Raw genomic sequence first — 16540 nt, forward strand, 5'->3', positions numbered from 1 at the left:
ATATGAAATAAGCAGGATTGTGTTTTGAATCGGAGAAGAAATAAAGTCATATAAAAATATGAATTCCGATGGATTTCTGTATAATTATCTTTTTCAAAGATATTTTAAAATCTAAATAGTAATTATTTCCAAAAATATTTAAACAATTGTTGTTTTGTCAACAATTATGATACCCTTTTGCAGGATATAAAAATGAGAACGTAAAAAAAAGGGACCTGCGTCACTTAATTTTTTTTCAGCTCTCAGAAATTGTATCCCCTTTCTTTTTTGCCACAGTCTCTCTCTCTCTCTCATTTAACAAATTAGTAATTTTTTCTGGCAATTCTTTTCTGTTATCCTTGGCAAATGAATTTTTATGTTGGTGTTATTTATTTAAATGGGAATGTGAACGCGAGAGAGGACCGAAAACTCTAGTATTTAAAAAGGAAGTGGAAAATAAATTCAAAAAAATTATACGAAAATGAAAGAAATTAGCCAGGACGGGAAAAAAAAAGTGGTTTACTTTTTGTGACTTGCGGTTGAAACGGTAGAAACATGAAATAAATTAGTCTTACATAACTTTACATGCAACTATTATTACAGAGGGAAAAAAGGGAGAAAGAGTATAAATTTCAATTTAAAAATCGTTCCATTGAATAAACCAATCTGGCCTGCACATTTCTACCCTTCAAGGACCTTGTTAGCTATACTCCTGTGTCCTGAAACCCCACAGCCTACCACCTTCTAGCCCCTCCCCTCTCGTTTTCATCTCATCTGTCAACGTGAAAAATCTAAAAATGTCTCGCAATCAATCGAAATTCACTCACATGCCAATTCCTGCCAATTTAGACGAAAATATATCAGCACGGTGTCCTCTAAAAATACACTGTTAATTCAGTATGTGTATTTCTCGTTAAAAAAAAACATTAGCCTTTATTAGATTTTAGTTTTTACATGAGGTTGAAATAATTACACCAAATTTGGGATTTATTTAATTACTTTAAAATCAATAACTAAAATTTATTAACTTCAATAAGCCGAAGTTTATATACCATTGCAGTTTGCAATTAAATTATAGGATCGAATCGTATAAATAATCTTAAAATATTCACATTCTTTAAATCGATACTTTTTCATGACAATTTTCCCAAAAATAAAATTTAAAATTTTCGGAATTTTTTTTTTTAATAATTTTAATGATAATAAAATGTTGAAAAATCTGCCTGAGATGGCAAGCATCTCGTAAATTACTCCTTCACTGCTTTTCAAGCTTTTGAATAAAAAGATCATACTGAAAGGGTATTAAGATGAACGTTTTGATTATGGACTGAACACGTATCTGAATTTAAACCGAAACCTTTTTCTATATAAATTCCGATAAAGAACACTCCCAAAACTTCCCCAAAATAAACTTAAATAGTGAAGAAACCTCTAAGTAGAGCTCTAAACCTAAGCCCCAACATAAAATACTCATCTAATTTTTCCTCCTTCTCAATTGCAGGTAAACAAACATAAAGAAGAAATGAAGTCGAATCAAAATCCCCTAATAAACTGCTAGAGTCCAGAGGTCAAACCACAGCCTCTTATCTCCCCCGCCCTCTTGGGATTTTACTGTTAGGAAATCACGTCACGTTCCACTGACCTAAACAACAACAAGAACAAGAACCAAAAGAAAGAAAAAAAAAAAAAAACAAGTGCGCTTCCTCAAGAGAAATCTGGAAAATCCCGACGCGAATTCAATTAGGCGCCAAAAATAGGCGAAAAGCCTCTAAAAAGAATCGGACAAATGTCAAGTCGCCAAATAATACAATAAAGTGTCAATTGTGTATTGCATGCAACGTGATATAGCTATAAAACAAAACAACAACTAAAATATATATCTTGTCAAAAAAATACACTGCAAAAATTGAAGAAATAACAGAAGAACAAATGTCTGCGTCGGCAGTTGAAGTTAATGGAAATGTTTCGCCAGTGGAATTCCATCAGAGGCAACAGGTAAAAATAAAAACTTAATATAAAAAAATATTTACATATATACTTTCAAATATATTGTTTTAAGCGATGCATAAATAATAGTAAAATAATAATGGTAAAATATATTTAAAATATTATTTTAAAATATAAATATGTATATATTAAAACATGCAAACTTACCTAGCAAATTATAATACTGCAGCCCTCTGCAAACTTGCAGATATTCACTATTTCATTACAATATATTCATGTTTTTCAATTACATTTAATTTACGTTTCTTTATTATTTATAATTAGTTGTAGTTAATTTTTGGCATTATTTAACCGTTTGGCAATATCAGTTTTCTTTCCCTTTCACTCTCACTACTCGTACCTTCCACTTCAAAAGGCAGATCTGCCATCTCTTTTTCTCTTCCCTTTCAATTTATCACCCGCAAGAGAATCCACAACATCCACCATCCACTTAAGATCCACACGTTTACACGAACATACATACACACATATGTATTTACATACATATTTACGAATTATCAAATCCGTTTTAATTCCCTACATTTAGACACCAAAAATTGGCAAACATTAAATGCTCGTAAATAGCCTGCAGCCAAAAGTCCATTACGATTGCTAATTCTAATTGAATTAATTAATTATATTGTATTTAGGCTGACGACAAACACCGATTTATGTTTTCACTCCGAAAAAAGACAAAAAAAACCGCGCAAACTAACTCTCATTTTCTTTTGGCATTATTTTCTTCTCTCTCTCTCCCTCTGCCAAAGCACACATGTATACATACATAATTTTGCACACACATATACACACCTGAGCCAGGCAGACTTTATTTCCTTACTATTATAATGCACACGTGTGTATCACCTCTAATTATTTATATTAAATTACTGTAATCTGCATACAATTTCATATAAAAAGGTCCACTTGCAGCTCAATCTAAGGAAAACACTTTTTATCGTTTAAATTGACCTTTAATTCGATAAAGCACAACTACAAACACTGCCTAAAGCCTTCAGTCAAGCGATAATGCATTAATGTTGTTATTTTATACATAATAAATGCACTGATTTTGATTTAAACCGGACGACGCACAGATTTTAATGTTTTCACTTCGAGAAACACGCGCTAATTGTGCCTAATTTGCTTTTACCCGTTGATTCGGCTCTCTCAGAGCTAAGTTAGTATACTGCTCTCTCCCTCTTACTTTCAGAATGCATACGAAAGAATGCGCGGGATCTATTCTATTTTCCTTTGGCCAGTATTTCTGCTCTCTCAAAGCCCCGTTAGAATTGTGAAACCGCGCCCACACTTTGAGAATAAGCACAGGGGCGTATGGAGAGAACATAGATAGGGTTCTTATTAAGAGGGATCGGTAGGAGTGAATTATAAAATTCGAAATGCAAAATGGTATTGTTGTTAAAACACGGACAAATTTATATTCACTATTTTATCGGTGGGCAGGGGGTGCGATCGCTCCCGCCTGGCCCCCCTGCAGCCGCCTCTGAATGGCCACAGTTCCGAGCAGACATCTTGGCGCTACTGCGTCGGCAGCTTCTTAATACAAAAAAAAAAAACGCATACATACACACATACTTATTTGAGTATTTGCAATCCGTTTTAGTGCCATAAAATTAGACACCTGAGCCTGGCAAATATTATTTATTATAATTATACTGCACACGCGTGGATGAGTTTTAATAAGTTTCATTAAATACCTGCATAAAATTTTATATAAAAAACTCCACTTCCTGCTCGGGCTTAAGAAAGTTCTTTTTTCGCTTAAATTGGCCTTTAATTCGATAAAGCACAACTACAAACACTGCCTAAAGCCTTCAGCCAACCGATAATGCTCTAATAATGTTATTTTCTATTAAATTAATGCTCTATTTTGTATTTTAACCCGACGACGCACAGATTTTAATGCTTTCACTTCGAGAAAACCGCGCGAATTGAGCCTAATTTGCCTTTGGCCGTTGTTTCAGCTCTCTCAGAGCTAAGTTAGAATAGTGCTCTCTCCCTCGTACTTTCAGAATGCATACGAAGGAATGCGCGGGATCTTTCCTATTTTCCTTTGGCCAGTATTTCCACTCTCTCAAAGCCCCGTTAGAACAGTGAAACCGCGCTCACACTTTGAGAATAAGCACAGGGGCGTATGGAGAGAACATAGATAGGGTTCTTATTAAGAGGGATCGGTAGGAGTGAATTATAAAATTCGAAATGCAAAATGGTACTGTTGTTAAAACACGGACAAATTTATATTCCCTATTTTATCGGTGGGCAGGGGGTGCGATCGCTCCCGCCTGACCCCCCTGCAGACACCACTGAAAGGCAAGAGTTCCGAGCAGACATCTTGGCGCTACTGCGTCGGCGGCTTCGTAACAAAAAAAAAACGCATACATACACACATACTTATTTGAGTATTAGCAATCCGTTTAAGTGCCATAAAATTAGACACCTGAGCCTGGCAAATATTATTTATTATAATTATACTCCACTGTGGATGAGTTGTAATTAGTTTTATTAAATACCTGCATACAATTTTATATAAAAAACTCCACTTCCTGCTCGGGCTTAAGAAAGCTCTTTTTTCGCTTAAATTGGCCTTTAATTCGATAAAGCACAACTACAAACACTGCCTAAAGCCTTCAGCCAACCGATAATGCTCTAATAATGTTATTTTCTATTAAATTAATGCTCTATTTTGTATTTTAACCCGACGACGCACTGATTTCAATGCTTTCACTTCGGGAAAACCGCGCGAAATAAGCCCAATTTGCTTTTAGGCGTTGTTTCGGCTCTCTCAGAGCTAAGTTAGAATAGTGCTCTCTCCCTCGTACTTTCTGAATGCATACGAAGGAATGCGCGGGATCTATTCTATTTTCCTTTGGCCAGTATTTCCACTCTCTCAAAGCCCCGTTAGAACAGTGAAACCGCGCTCACACTATGAGAATAAGCACAGGGGCGTATAGAGAGAACATAGACAGGGTTCTTATTAAGGGGGATCGGTAAGAGTGAATTATAAAATTCGAAATGCAAAATGGTATTGTTGTTAAAACACGGACAAATTTATATTCACTTTTTTATCGATGGGCAGGGGGTGCGATCGCTCCCGCCTGACCCCCCTGCAGCCGCCTCTGAAAAGCAAGAGTTCCGAGCAGACATCTTGGCGCTACTGCGTCGGCGGCTTCGTAATAAAAAAAAACGCATACATACACACATACTTATTTGAGTATTAGCAATCCGTTTTAGTGCCATAAAATTAGACACCTGAGCCTGGCAAATATTATTTATTATAATTATACTCCACTGTGGATGAGTTGTAATTAGTTTTATTAAATACCTGCATACAATTTTATATAAAAAACTCCACTTCCTGCTCGGGCTTAAGAAAGCTCTTTTTTTCGGTTAAATTTACCTTTAATTCGTTAAATCAAAAATACAAACACTGCCTAAAGCCTTCAGCTTACCGATAATGCTCTAATAATGTTATTTTCTATTAAATTAATGCTCTATTTTGTATTTTAACCCGACGACGAACTGATTTTAATGCTTTCACTTCGAGAAAACCGCGCGAATTGAGCCTAATTTGCCTTTGGCCGTTGTTTCGGCTCTCTCAGAGCTAAGTTAGTATAGTGCTCTCTCTCTCGTACTTTCTGAATGCATACGAAGGAATGCGCGGGATCTTTCCTATTTTCCTTTGGCCAGTATTTCCACTCTCTCAAAGCCCCGTTAGAACAGTGAAACCGCGCTCACACTTTGAGAATAAGCACAGGGGCGTATAGAGAGTATACACTTTTTTATCGGTGGGCAGGGGGTGCGATCGCTCGCGCCTGACCGCCCTTTAGCCGCCTCTGAATGGCCAGAGTTTCGAGCAGACATCTTGGCGCTCCTTCTGCGTTGGCGGCTTCTCAGTGTTGTCACGTTGGCTACCTTGTTTTAGCTAATGGTACTATTAGCTTATATTAGAAATTAGTTAATGATTAAATTATGAGGCAAAGAGGTAAAATAGTTTGTTGTTATAGTGCCTTATAATAAAGCTGTTAATATAGTTAAAAATCGTCTATTATATGCGTATATAGTATTTAATAGTGCTTATAAATAATAAAGATAAAGTTCAGTTTAGCCAAAAATTATTAACTAAATTGTCCATATAGTTATTTATTTTATAAAAATTCCAATTTTAATAAATAAGGAATATTTGTGGGACAAATTAAGATTCCGTAATCTAGCTTTTTATTAGCCATCGCTGATGAGTACTCACTGCGTCGGTGTCGCTCTGTCCTGGATCCTCTGCTCCTTTCTCTGCCGCGTCTCTCCATTTTTGGGATTTCCTCTTTCGCCATCTTTTGCCAATTCGCAAACGAAAAAAATTGTCGGCGCGATCGGTTCGGTTTTTAGTTCCCGGCTTGGAAGTTGTAGTTATTTGTTGCTTTTTTAGTGATTATTTGTGAAATTTGTCAATTGTGTGGTTAATAATTAGTGCAAAGCAATATGGAATGGATATGGAATATAGATATTGAGGAAAATTGGCCTATTGCAACGGGAACTCAGTTTTCCGGCATTTGCGGCGTTTCCATAACGGGAAACTGGAGCATTTTCTATCGCTGCTGTCAGTTGAATGTGGAATTGAACGATGAATGGACTCAGATCAATGAGGATATATGGGTTCGTTTATTATTTAGTTGAAAAACTATTATTTATTGCAATAAATGCAATTTTTATAAGGATGTGTGTGTGTGTGTGTGTGAGTGCGTGTGCAGGAGAGCTTTTGAACCTGTTGCCATTTTGAAAGCTTTTGCGCCTTAAGGCTTTTGCTTGAAACTCATATTTAGTCCGCTAGAGTTCGCTGTTTGCATTTGTACCCAAACTTTGAGGTTTTGTTTCCTAGAATAGCTGCATAGATGGCGTCACTCGAAGGACGAAGGTTGTATACCAGTTAATAAAGTTTCCTTTGAAAAGCTTTCGCCTTCAGAAATATGGCGAAAACTTGAAAACTAGTTCAACAAACTTATGAAAAATATATTTAAATATGAGAAGGACGTATATTTTGTGTAAATAATAAAAAACAAAATTAAATAAATAAAAATAGAAGAAAAGATATATCAACATTCTAATTAATCTCGTAAAATTCCTAAAGCACTGATAAATAGTTACGATACGAAAAATACCTATCCTTATTTGAAATATTACCCAAAAACTATATAAAATCCCTTTAACAAAGACCCCCCACATGTCCTTTTCAAATATACCAAGTCCTTAAACTCGATTCCCGCTCTGCTCGATGCCCGATCCCTGCTAATTTGGTTAGAGCCTTTTTGTTTTTGGCCAAAATGCTGCCAGACAGTCGTCGCTCTAACCGTTGCCACGGACTAGCCCAACTTTTATTGACTTCCGCCGCAGTTTCGCAGCCCAAACGCAGAGTGCAAACTCCTGTCCTGGCTCCCAGGACCTCTTTCTCCTTTCCTCCCCCATTCTGGCCTAACGCAATCACAAACAGAAGACTGAAGAGAATAGGTAAAAAGGAGGGGGGAGGGTGGGTGGTGGGCGGGCCGCGAGAGACAGCGGCTGGCCAAAAGCAAACATTCGTGCGGCGGTCAAAATCAACAAAAGTTCGCTGTTGTTGTTGTTGCTGCTGCTGCTTTGGCAGCTATCCGCTAGGTGGAGCCTCCAAAACCACCAAAAAAACAGCGGTGGCAACAACAACAACAATGTTAGCCACTAAAATCACACATCTACACTGGGAGAAATGGGAAAGGATATTACAGGAAAATGTAAAGAAATATTATTTTTGTTTATTTCTTAAACAAAATAAGACCAGTAAATAAGATGGCTATTTTTTGTTTAACCCGTTTTGTATGCAATTAATAACGAATATTGGGCTAAATATTAGGGACACATCTGAAAATAAATCTTTTCAATAATGATATTATTAATATTTATAATAATTTATTTTATTTATAATGTGTTTTAAACCTATATTATTTATTAATGCATTTTTTCTAAAATTCTATTCTTTTATATATGTTTAAATGTATTTATTTTTTTTAACACCACACATTTTTATACTCTTGCATTATTACTCTTGTATTGTAAAGCAACGCAGTGAAGGAGTCATAAAATGTATATATTCTCGATAAGCTTTAATAGCCAAGTCGATCTGTATGTCTATCCCTCTCTGTGTAGCTCCAGAGATCTCTTTCTCTCTATCCCTCTCGGTGTATTCATACAGATCGCTTTCTCCCTCTGCCTATCGCTAGTGATGCCTCTGCTCTCTCGCTCTCACTTTCTCGGCTCTCTTTTCTCGGAGACTATAAATACCGGACCCTGCACTCGCTCCGCCCTCATTCTGTGTGCGGCCTCCGCACTGTTCACATCTTTAGTGATAGTGGCAGTGATAGTGATTGCCCTTCGACCCCAATTAATTTCCTTATTGTCTAGACCCCATTTTCAAATTGTGTAAAATGCATTAAATGCTTTATTAAAGCCATATATTAATTATTAAATACTTTAATTAATTAAAGCCAAATAGGGACTAATGCATCTTTTGCTTTGTTATAGATAGATCTCACATTCCAACCCATAATATTAATATATAACATTATATTAAAATTTAAAATACATTATTTATTTTATGCTCGTTATACAAATTTTTCCCTGTGCATTATTGCCTACCACTCACTAAATGGGAATTTTCGGCGATGCAAAAGTGAATTTTGTTTTACCATTAATGGGCCAACTTTTGAGCTAATGCCGCCAACTGAAACGGCCAACAACAAACTAAAACCAACAAAAAGAACCCAAAAATTTCGTGTCTAATTGGATTAACAGGCAAACCCATCAACAACAACAATGCTTTAAAATGCCAAAAGGGGAAATTGTTCGCTCTGGTCAAAATTCAATTAACTTTAGCACAATTTCACGCGGTATATTTTGGCACAGCATGTGTGTGTTTTTTCACTTTTTTGTGGCAGGACGTTGATTATGCAATGAGCCTTGCAGATAAAGTTTTTTAAGTTGGTCTTTAGCTGCTTAATTATGACAAATCGCTATCCTTTTGATCCTCAGGTAGTTGAAGTTAATTAGGCTCATCGGAGAGGCTGTGGGCTTGGAAATCAATTATTTTGGTGATCAAAAGCTGCTGGGCATTTTTAATTGAAAACTCAAATTAAATGTCTATTGATTTACATATTATAAATTATTTTTGTGACTAATTTAGCCTTAAATTGCTTTAAAATCTAAGAACATTTTTAGAATCTCTTCAAATTTTCTTTGAAATGTCATAAGAATGTTTACAAAATGTTTTAAAAATGTTACTTACATTTCTTTAGTCTCCTTAAGGTCTTCTCACAATTTAAAAAACTAAGTTTTAAAAAGTTTTCTAAATCAGATAAAAATCCCTAAAAAATTCTCTTTTATTACCCATAAAATATCTTTTAAGTTTACCTAAAGTCTTCCTAAAGTCTCCTTTAAATCTATTATAAATATCATTCAAAATTTTTATCAATTCCTGTAAAAATTCCTTAAAATCTCCCAATTCTAATAATCTAGAAAAGTGAGATAAGGGGGAACCCCATTTTTATCCTATCAAGCGACCTGCTTATTATTGGCTCCTTGCATAAGGGCTCGGCCTCTCCAACCGACTTCATTTTGGCCAACTTTTGGCCAGTGGCCAACATGTCAATTCCAATTCGCTCATCACGTTTTTTTGTCTCCTGCCTGGCCAAGTCTGTCCTTTTTTGCTGCTGTGTTTCTTAAAATCAAACTGATTTGTTTCTATATAAAATACTGCGGAAATTATCATAGCAAAAAAAGAGTGGATATATATCAGATGCTATGATATATATACGTCTTCGATTCAAGGAGGAAAAAGAGAAAAGAAAAGAGACACTTCGTAGAGCAAATTGTGAGGGAACTTATAGTATATATTTTTCCTTTTTTTTTTTGGCCAGCAGCAAAGGGCAATCAAGATTTAGTCTGAGGGGGGAGATGAAGAGGTGAAAACTGGGTGGCAAAAGGACGATACACAGCCTCTGAAATGGAGGCAGACATGCATGGCGGCATTTCCGGTTGCTTGGCACCATTAGTGCAACCAGCCACGCCCCCATCGGCAATGCCTTACACCAACCAAACTCTACCGATATATATATATATATATATATTTTCCTCTTATTTTTGCCCAAGCGTCTTTGGCTTTTTGTTGAGATAAGCAGTTTTGCCATTTGTCCGTGCAACTTTTTCCAAAAAGCTTTTCCTAGAAGTAAAAACTTGTTTTTTGCCCCCAAAAAGAAAACGTGGCCAAGGGAAGGGAAAGGGAGTATTACGAGTCCTGCCCCATTTGACATGTGTTTGCTGCAGGAAGCCCACTTTTCCTTGTGGCTAAGAACTTGCCAAGTTTCTCGGCGTCGCTGTAAGCTTCTGCTGGCCAAAAAGAAAATCAAGAAGAGTATATTCATTATTTTGTTTTCATTTGCCGCCGCCGAGAGCTAAGTTTGCAATTGAATTTTATTGTATCTCCTTGGAATTTAGTCAAAAATAATACGCCTTATTTTTTTCCAAATAGATTTTTACGGGAAGAGTGCCAAGAAAAGACGAAAAAATAGAGTACAAATATCCATTATGGCTGGGCCTTTTAGTGGCTGTATTTTGGAAAAGTGATGCTGTTTTTTATGGATGTTTCCCCAATTTAATTTCCTATTTATCCATCGAATTAGGTTTAACGGTGGTTAGTTTATTTTTATAGCCATTACCTGAGTGGGCAGCTAAATATAGTCAAGATATAGAAGATATACAGGGTTCGTTCTTTAACTAAAAATCAAGAAATATTACGCAAATCAGCAACGAAGCAAAACCAAAGGATACCGCAGCTAAATACACACAAAAGCTGAACCCAAATGAAAGGAAATGAGTGAAAGGATGTGCGAGTCCAGGGGAAAAGTGTGGAGTGACAGTGGGAGGGAAAATGTATCCCAACCTGAACCTACAAAATGCTTTTAACATGCTGCAAATGCTGCTCATACATTTGGGCTTCAATTTACACCGAAAGAAATATTACAAAATTATTTAATTATTATATAAAAATGATTTACTTTAGGAAAAAAATATTTTTTAGGATATTTCAATTTTAAAATAAACATTTACACCAAATAAAGTTTACAAATCATTGAATTTTAAATAGGAAAATAATTTTATAACAATTTATTCTATATATGATTATATAATTTCATCTCAAATAAAATAGTTTGAAACTATATTTTAATGATACTAAATAAATTAAACTAATAGCTACCATCTTGAACCCTTCTTAATGTTTTCCTCTCTCAGAACTCCCCTCAAAATATTCCAATTTCAATGCTTATATAGTTTAATTTGCAGTGTAGTTTCTCCCATTATTTATCCAGAATTTTCCCCTAAGCCCCCCCTCTCTCCCAAAAACATATGTATATGTATGTTTGTGAGAGTTTGCTCTTTGCTAATGGCCTGATGACGCGTCATCGTCGTCCCTTGGGCGGCCTCTGTCTGAAGCCAAGCTCGCAAATTATAATTGAGTGCATGGCGAGCGCATTGAACTGTATGGGGAACAAGCTCACCTCCATCGCCTAAATACGAGATAAAATGTATAGAGTATAGTTTGAGGTTAAATACCCATTATTTAAATTAGAAATTCAATTATACACCTTAAACTTGCTTTGAAATGAATATAGATAAAAGAAATATAAGAATAAAGAAGGTTTTCTTCCATAAAATATTTATTTAATACAGTAAAGAGTCTAAAATGCTTCGTTTAATATTAAACTTACAAGCTGAATTTCTTTCTTTACTTTACTTTCTCTAAAATGCTTTAACATTTCCCCACAAAAACCTCATGAAAAGAACTTTGGAATTATACCTTTAAAGAAATAAAATGCTCTTTATCTTAGTAAAATGTATTAAAATATTTTACAACAGTTTAAAATAATTACTCTACTCTCTTTAGGTCAAATACCAAACTATCATACCCTCAGAAAAGCTCCACAGTATCAAAGGACCTCCCTTTGCGACCGCGCCCACCTGTTAGTTTTCCTTCCACCATGTTTTCCTTTTGCTACCAAAAGCTGGAGGGAGTCAAAAGGATACTCCAGGCGACCTAAGCTTAAAGATTTGAACTGCTCGGAGCAAGGATGCTGGCTTCAGTGTGCTCCTGTTTCTGTTTCTGTTGCTTTTTCAGATTCTGTTTCTATTTGCCACTTGAGACGCGTTCAGGTTTCCCTCTCTCTCTCTTGGTTTGGGCCATAAATTTCTGCGCCACATTTTGCCATTTTAATGAATGGTTTTTTTAATGCAATGTTTTTGGGCTCGTTACGGTCTCCGGGCTGCCTTTAATTTATTGACTAATTTAGCCAAGAGCGAACGCTAGTAATAGATACTTTTAGGCTCTTGGCAAACGGTTTTTTGCCTTTTTAATTAGACGCTATGTTTGTGTTTTTTTTTCTCTTTCTTTAGCAGAATTTAATTTAATTAATGTCGATTTGATGGCAGCACTCTTGGCTGAGAATGTTTTGGATAAATAACCCCATAAAGTTCCGATTAATTGGGTGGCAGGAGAGCATCTCTCGCATCCCCCAAGCTAACCAATTTGCGCTACAAGTGAATGGAACAACACATGTGTTTATGGCCTCGCCCCAAAAATACAACAAAAAGCAACCCCTTTAACCCAGAAACCCCCGCTTAACCCATTAAATTTCACATTTTAACCCCTGTTTGGAGCCCTGTTAACCAGACATGGCTGGATTTTATGGCTAAAGGGAGATAAAAATGGGATGAAAAATGGCTAAGAATCAATAAATTGTTAGCTTATATTTTTTAACACTATTAAATCTTGAAAAATTAATTTTTAAATGTTTTTTATAAAGCTTACAAAATGTGTTTTCCAACACTTTTCAATCTTAAAAAACTCTTTTTTTTAAGAATCACAAAACTCTTGTTTTAAATGCTTAAAAAATGTTTTTTTCCACATTTTAAAATTATTTAATTTTTTTTAGTTTATGTTTTAATAAAAATAAATTAAATGTACCTTATTTCTTATTTTAAAAAGTTACAAAAAAAAACCTTCTAACTTTTCATCACTGAACCTTCAAAAATTTTCCGTTTCCATATGTTGCCCCCAAAAAGTATGCTATGTTATGTTTTGTTTGTTTTTTTCGTCCATATTTTATTTGCTGCGTGCGAGATTTTATCTGCCTTCCACGCCATTGCTGATTTTTTGCTTTGCCTGTCCCTGTCCCTGTCTTGTCCCTTGGAGTTTTCCTCGTCTCCTCCCTGGGAGCTTTTCCCCCCCTTGGTGGACACCTTTTGTCATCGTTTTCGCCTGCTGCGCTGCGTTCCTCGCGTCCTGGGCGCGATAACAGGCATCATAAATCCTTGGCTCCTTGTAAATGGCACCCCGACGGATTCCACCCCTCAAGAGGGGGGTAGTGAGAGGAGGAGGACGAGGGGGAGGAGGAGGACGGGACGCCTGTGTAGGCGCCGTTGACTGAAACAGAAACAGCTTCTGTTTCGCTTTTGGCCATCGTTTGTTATTGTTTGCGGTTAGTTGGCCACACTACTCCTCCTCCTTCTCCCTTTTCCCTTCTCCCCCTCTTTACATATATCAAATTCAGAGGCAGGTCAGCTCCCAGGGGAGGAGTGGAAAGAGGTGGCAGCGTGGGTGCCTGGGAAAATTCCTTCTTTAGTTTTCCCTTAGTCGCGGTTGGCTAAAGATTTAGGTGGCTTTTGCAGAAAACTTCAGGCTTTGAAAAGGAGAAGAGTAATTTGTAAATGGAATTTCTATAGAAACTATAAAGGTGATGGAAATTACTTAAATTATAATATATCTTTAAGTTTCAATTAATTCTTAGGTCATTGCTTTATTTAAAATTAGATTTATTTATCACGAAACTGACTATAGTAAAATATTTTGATCTGTTAAATAATTTTTAAATTTAATTTGCTATTTTCATTCATTTTTCTTGTTTTATTTCCTTTTTGATTTATTTTTTATTGATCATATTTTATTTCCCGATATCCCCTTTTTCATTTATTTTATTTGTATGCCTCTTTTTACGCATTTCGCACACCTTTTCGCCTTTAGTTGAATCATTTTTCATCGCATTTCCATTTCGGATATTAAAAGTGATTTATCCACCGCCAAATCCCCCCACTTTTCCGCCGCTCTTACCTTGGCCAATATTAAGTGGGGGGACTTTCCCAAACTTATCTGCTGATGTTCATACACTTTACTTATTTTTCCCTTTTTCAATTTTGAAGCTTATCCCCTAAAAAGGGAAAAATATTGTTGCTGCAAGGCAATGGAAAAGCGTGGAAAACGGCGTAAAACCTCAGCACGTTGCTCATTTTCCCGGCAAGGAGAGGAGAAAGGCGGGAAAATGAGTGTTGGCGACAATTTGCCGGCCAAAAGGGATTAAAAAGTTGCCAGCGATGGGGGATTCTGCATTTATGCGGGATGGCGACGAGGTGGGAAAAATCCTGGGAGGGGAAAAGTGTGGAAAAGTGGGAGCTAGGCTATGCTAGTATCATGTGCATCCGGTTGCAGTGCAAAAATTTCTCACTTTCTATGGCCAGGCGGCGGTCATTTTAGGCTTTCTCTTTTACTCCTGCGGTGAATCCATTTGCATTTGCCAGCCTAGGGGATTCCCCCTCCATCCTCCCATTTCGCCAACCCGCTTTTCCTCTGGTTTTTCCTCTTTCTGGCGACTGACGACGCCTGCTGTTGTCCGTCGTGTTAATAAGCCTCCCTCGAAATAACCACGCCCACTTCTGGTGCTGTTCCACTGGGGGAAAATGTAACTATTTTCAAGGGGAATATATATTTTTTTGTAACTTGAAACGACTGCATAAATCATACTATTTAACATTTATTTATTAGCTTAAAATTATTCAAAAATTGTATTTTTTTTGGGAAAATTTTATCTTTTTTTTAAGAATTTTAACATTTTAAAACCCCTTTTTCTTCAGTGTATTTTTCTGCTAGACTAGCTTCTCTGTTCCTGTTTCGTTCCTCCTTTTCTAGCAGGACGCTTGGCTAATGCAATCTTGACAAGCGTTGTCCTGGACAACCAAAAATGAGACTTGACACTTTTGATTCGGTTTTACCAGGAACCATCTCCCTCCGAATCCTGGAAATACTCTGGAAATATCCTTCACTCCACCAAAAAAAAAAAGGAAAACCCAAAAACAAAGCTTTCCTGCAGACTCATGGCGAATTTTTGATTTGTCGGACCTCGGACGTTGTTTGTTGAGCCCATATATGATGGGAAAAAGTGTGGGGAAACGGGGGAAAACGAGGGGAAAAGCCTGCGAAAAGCTGACGAAACTGAGACAAATGCCAGAAGGCGACTTTTTGATGGCCAAAAAACCGGGCGGAAAGTTTGAAAAGCCGACCATTTTATGCAGAGTTATGGGCGCAGCAATCAAAAGAATCCAAAAGAGTCTTTAAAATCGGGTTTTTAAAGGGAAAATTTTAGAAATTTAAAATTTAATATTCATAGTTTTGTATAGAAAAGGAAAATACAAAACCATCTTTTAGAAAAATGTGTATTTCAAGACAAATTTATTAAAATTGGTTTTGAAAATGAAACAAACAGAAGACGAAAAATTACTATTTCTCCAAATTAAGTACTTAAAAACAAAATGTTATATATTACCCATAAAAATTCAACGTTTTAAAGGAATTTACAAGAATTTCAAATGCCTAACAGTTCGATAACAAGCAAAAAATAACTTATCGATTAGCTCCTGTTAGATCCCTGTTAAGTGACAGCTTAACAGCACTCTGTTAACTCAAATTGAGATCAAACAGCAACGCAACGAGGAGCCAGACACTAACGCCTGCTGCTGCTGATACCCGAAAGAGAGAGCGAACACAACGGCTATCTCTCAATTGCTGTATGGCTCTCTTCTTCTTCTTTCAACTACAACTTACATTTCATACTTGTTTGATGAACAACAGAGAAACCACTGTTAAGTTTTTGCTATGTTTGTGCCTCCAGGAAAATATAGATATATTTAAATTTTGCTAAATTAGAAATAATGGAAATTGAAAAATATAATTTTTTTAAATCACATATAACTATGCATAGATAAATAACAAATAACTTAAATCAAAGTTTTTTGTGTAATACGCTAACATGTCATTAACAGAATTTAACTTATGCAGCTAATATAACATTCATGTACCGAGGTTCGGCGTATTAAGAAGAGCAAGCCAACATATCCAACAGCTGTTTGCTTCGAACAGGTTCGAGCGCCGACGTTGGCAGAGAGTTGTTCGACGGCAAAAATTGTTTGTGCCTCTATTATACAGTTACTCTGCTCTGTGTTTCGGCGCCTTTCTTCGCAACAAGTTCGTGGTCTCTCAGTGGAAAAAATATATAAATATAAATAAAACGCAAAGCAGCGGTGAAATATGTAATTTTGCCAAAACAAAAAAGCGGTAAAAATAAAACAGCGAGACCAAGGCAACACAAAAAAATAAACCCTTCGAAACGTGAAAAGTGCAGTGCGGAAAACTAAAAAAAAAAAATATAGTGAGCGAAAAAGA

At 36.2% G+C, this 16540-nt stretch overlaps 1 protein-coding gene across 48 annotated transcripts in view; it reads left to right on the forward strand.

The window, feature by feature from the left end:
• The window catches only part of Rbfox1 (RNA-binding Fox protein 1), a 148669-nt gene that overhangs the window by 30142 nt on the left and 101987 nt on the right, over window positions 1-16540 (forward strand). For 31 of the 48 annotated variants that reach the window (XR_015272975.1, XR_015272978.1, XR_015272972.1 and 28 more), the window contains exon 2: window positions 1481-1974. Coding sequence is in view for 20 of the 48 variants with exons in the window: in XM_086838749.1 (XP_086694875.1) it covers window positions 1909-1974 (66 nt within the window). In the remaining 28 variants the exon portion in view is untranslated. Of the gene's footprint in view, window positions 1-1480; window positions 1975-16260; window positions 16527-16540 lie in introns of those variants that run through there. The other 17 variants (XM_086838730.1, XM_086838741.1, XM_086838754.1 and 14 more) reach the window with 7 other exon arrangements.

The sequence above is a fragment of the Drosophila serrata genome, unplaced genomic scaffold, assembly GCF_035046125.1.
Source record: "Drosophila serrata isolate PLE 108 unplaced genomic scaffold, ASM3504612v1 contig_359, whole genome shotgun sequence".
In the NCBI taxonomy this organism is placed as follows: Eukaryota; Metazoa; Arthropoda; class Insecta; order Diptera; family Drosophilidae; genus Drosophila; species Drosophila serrata.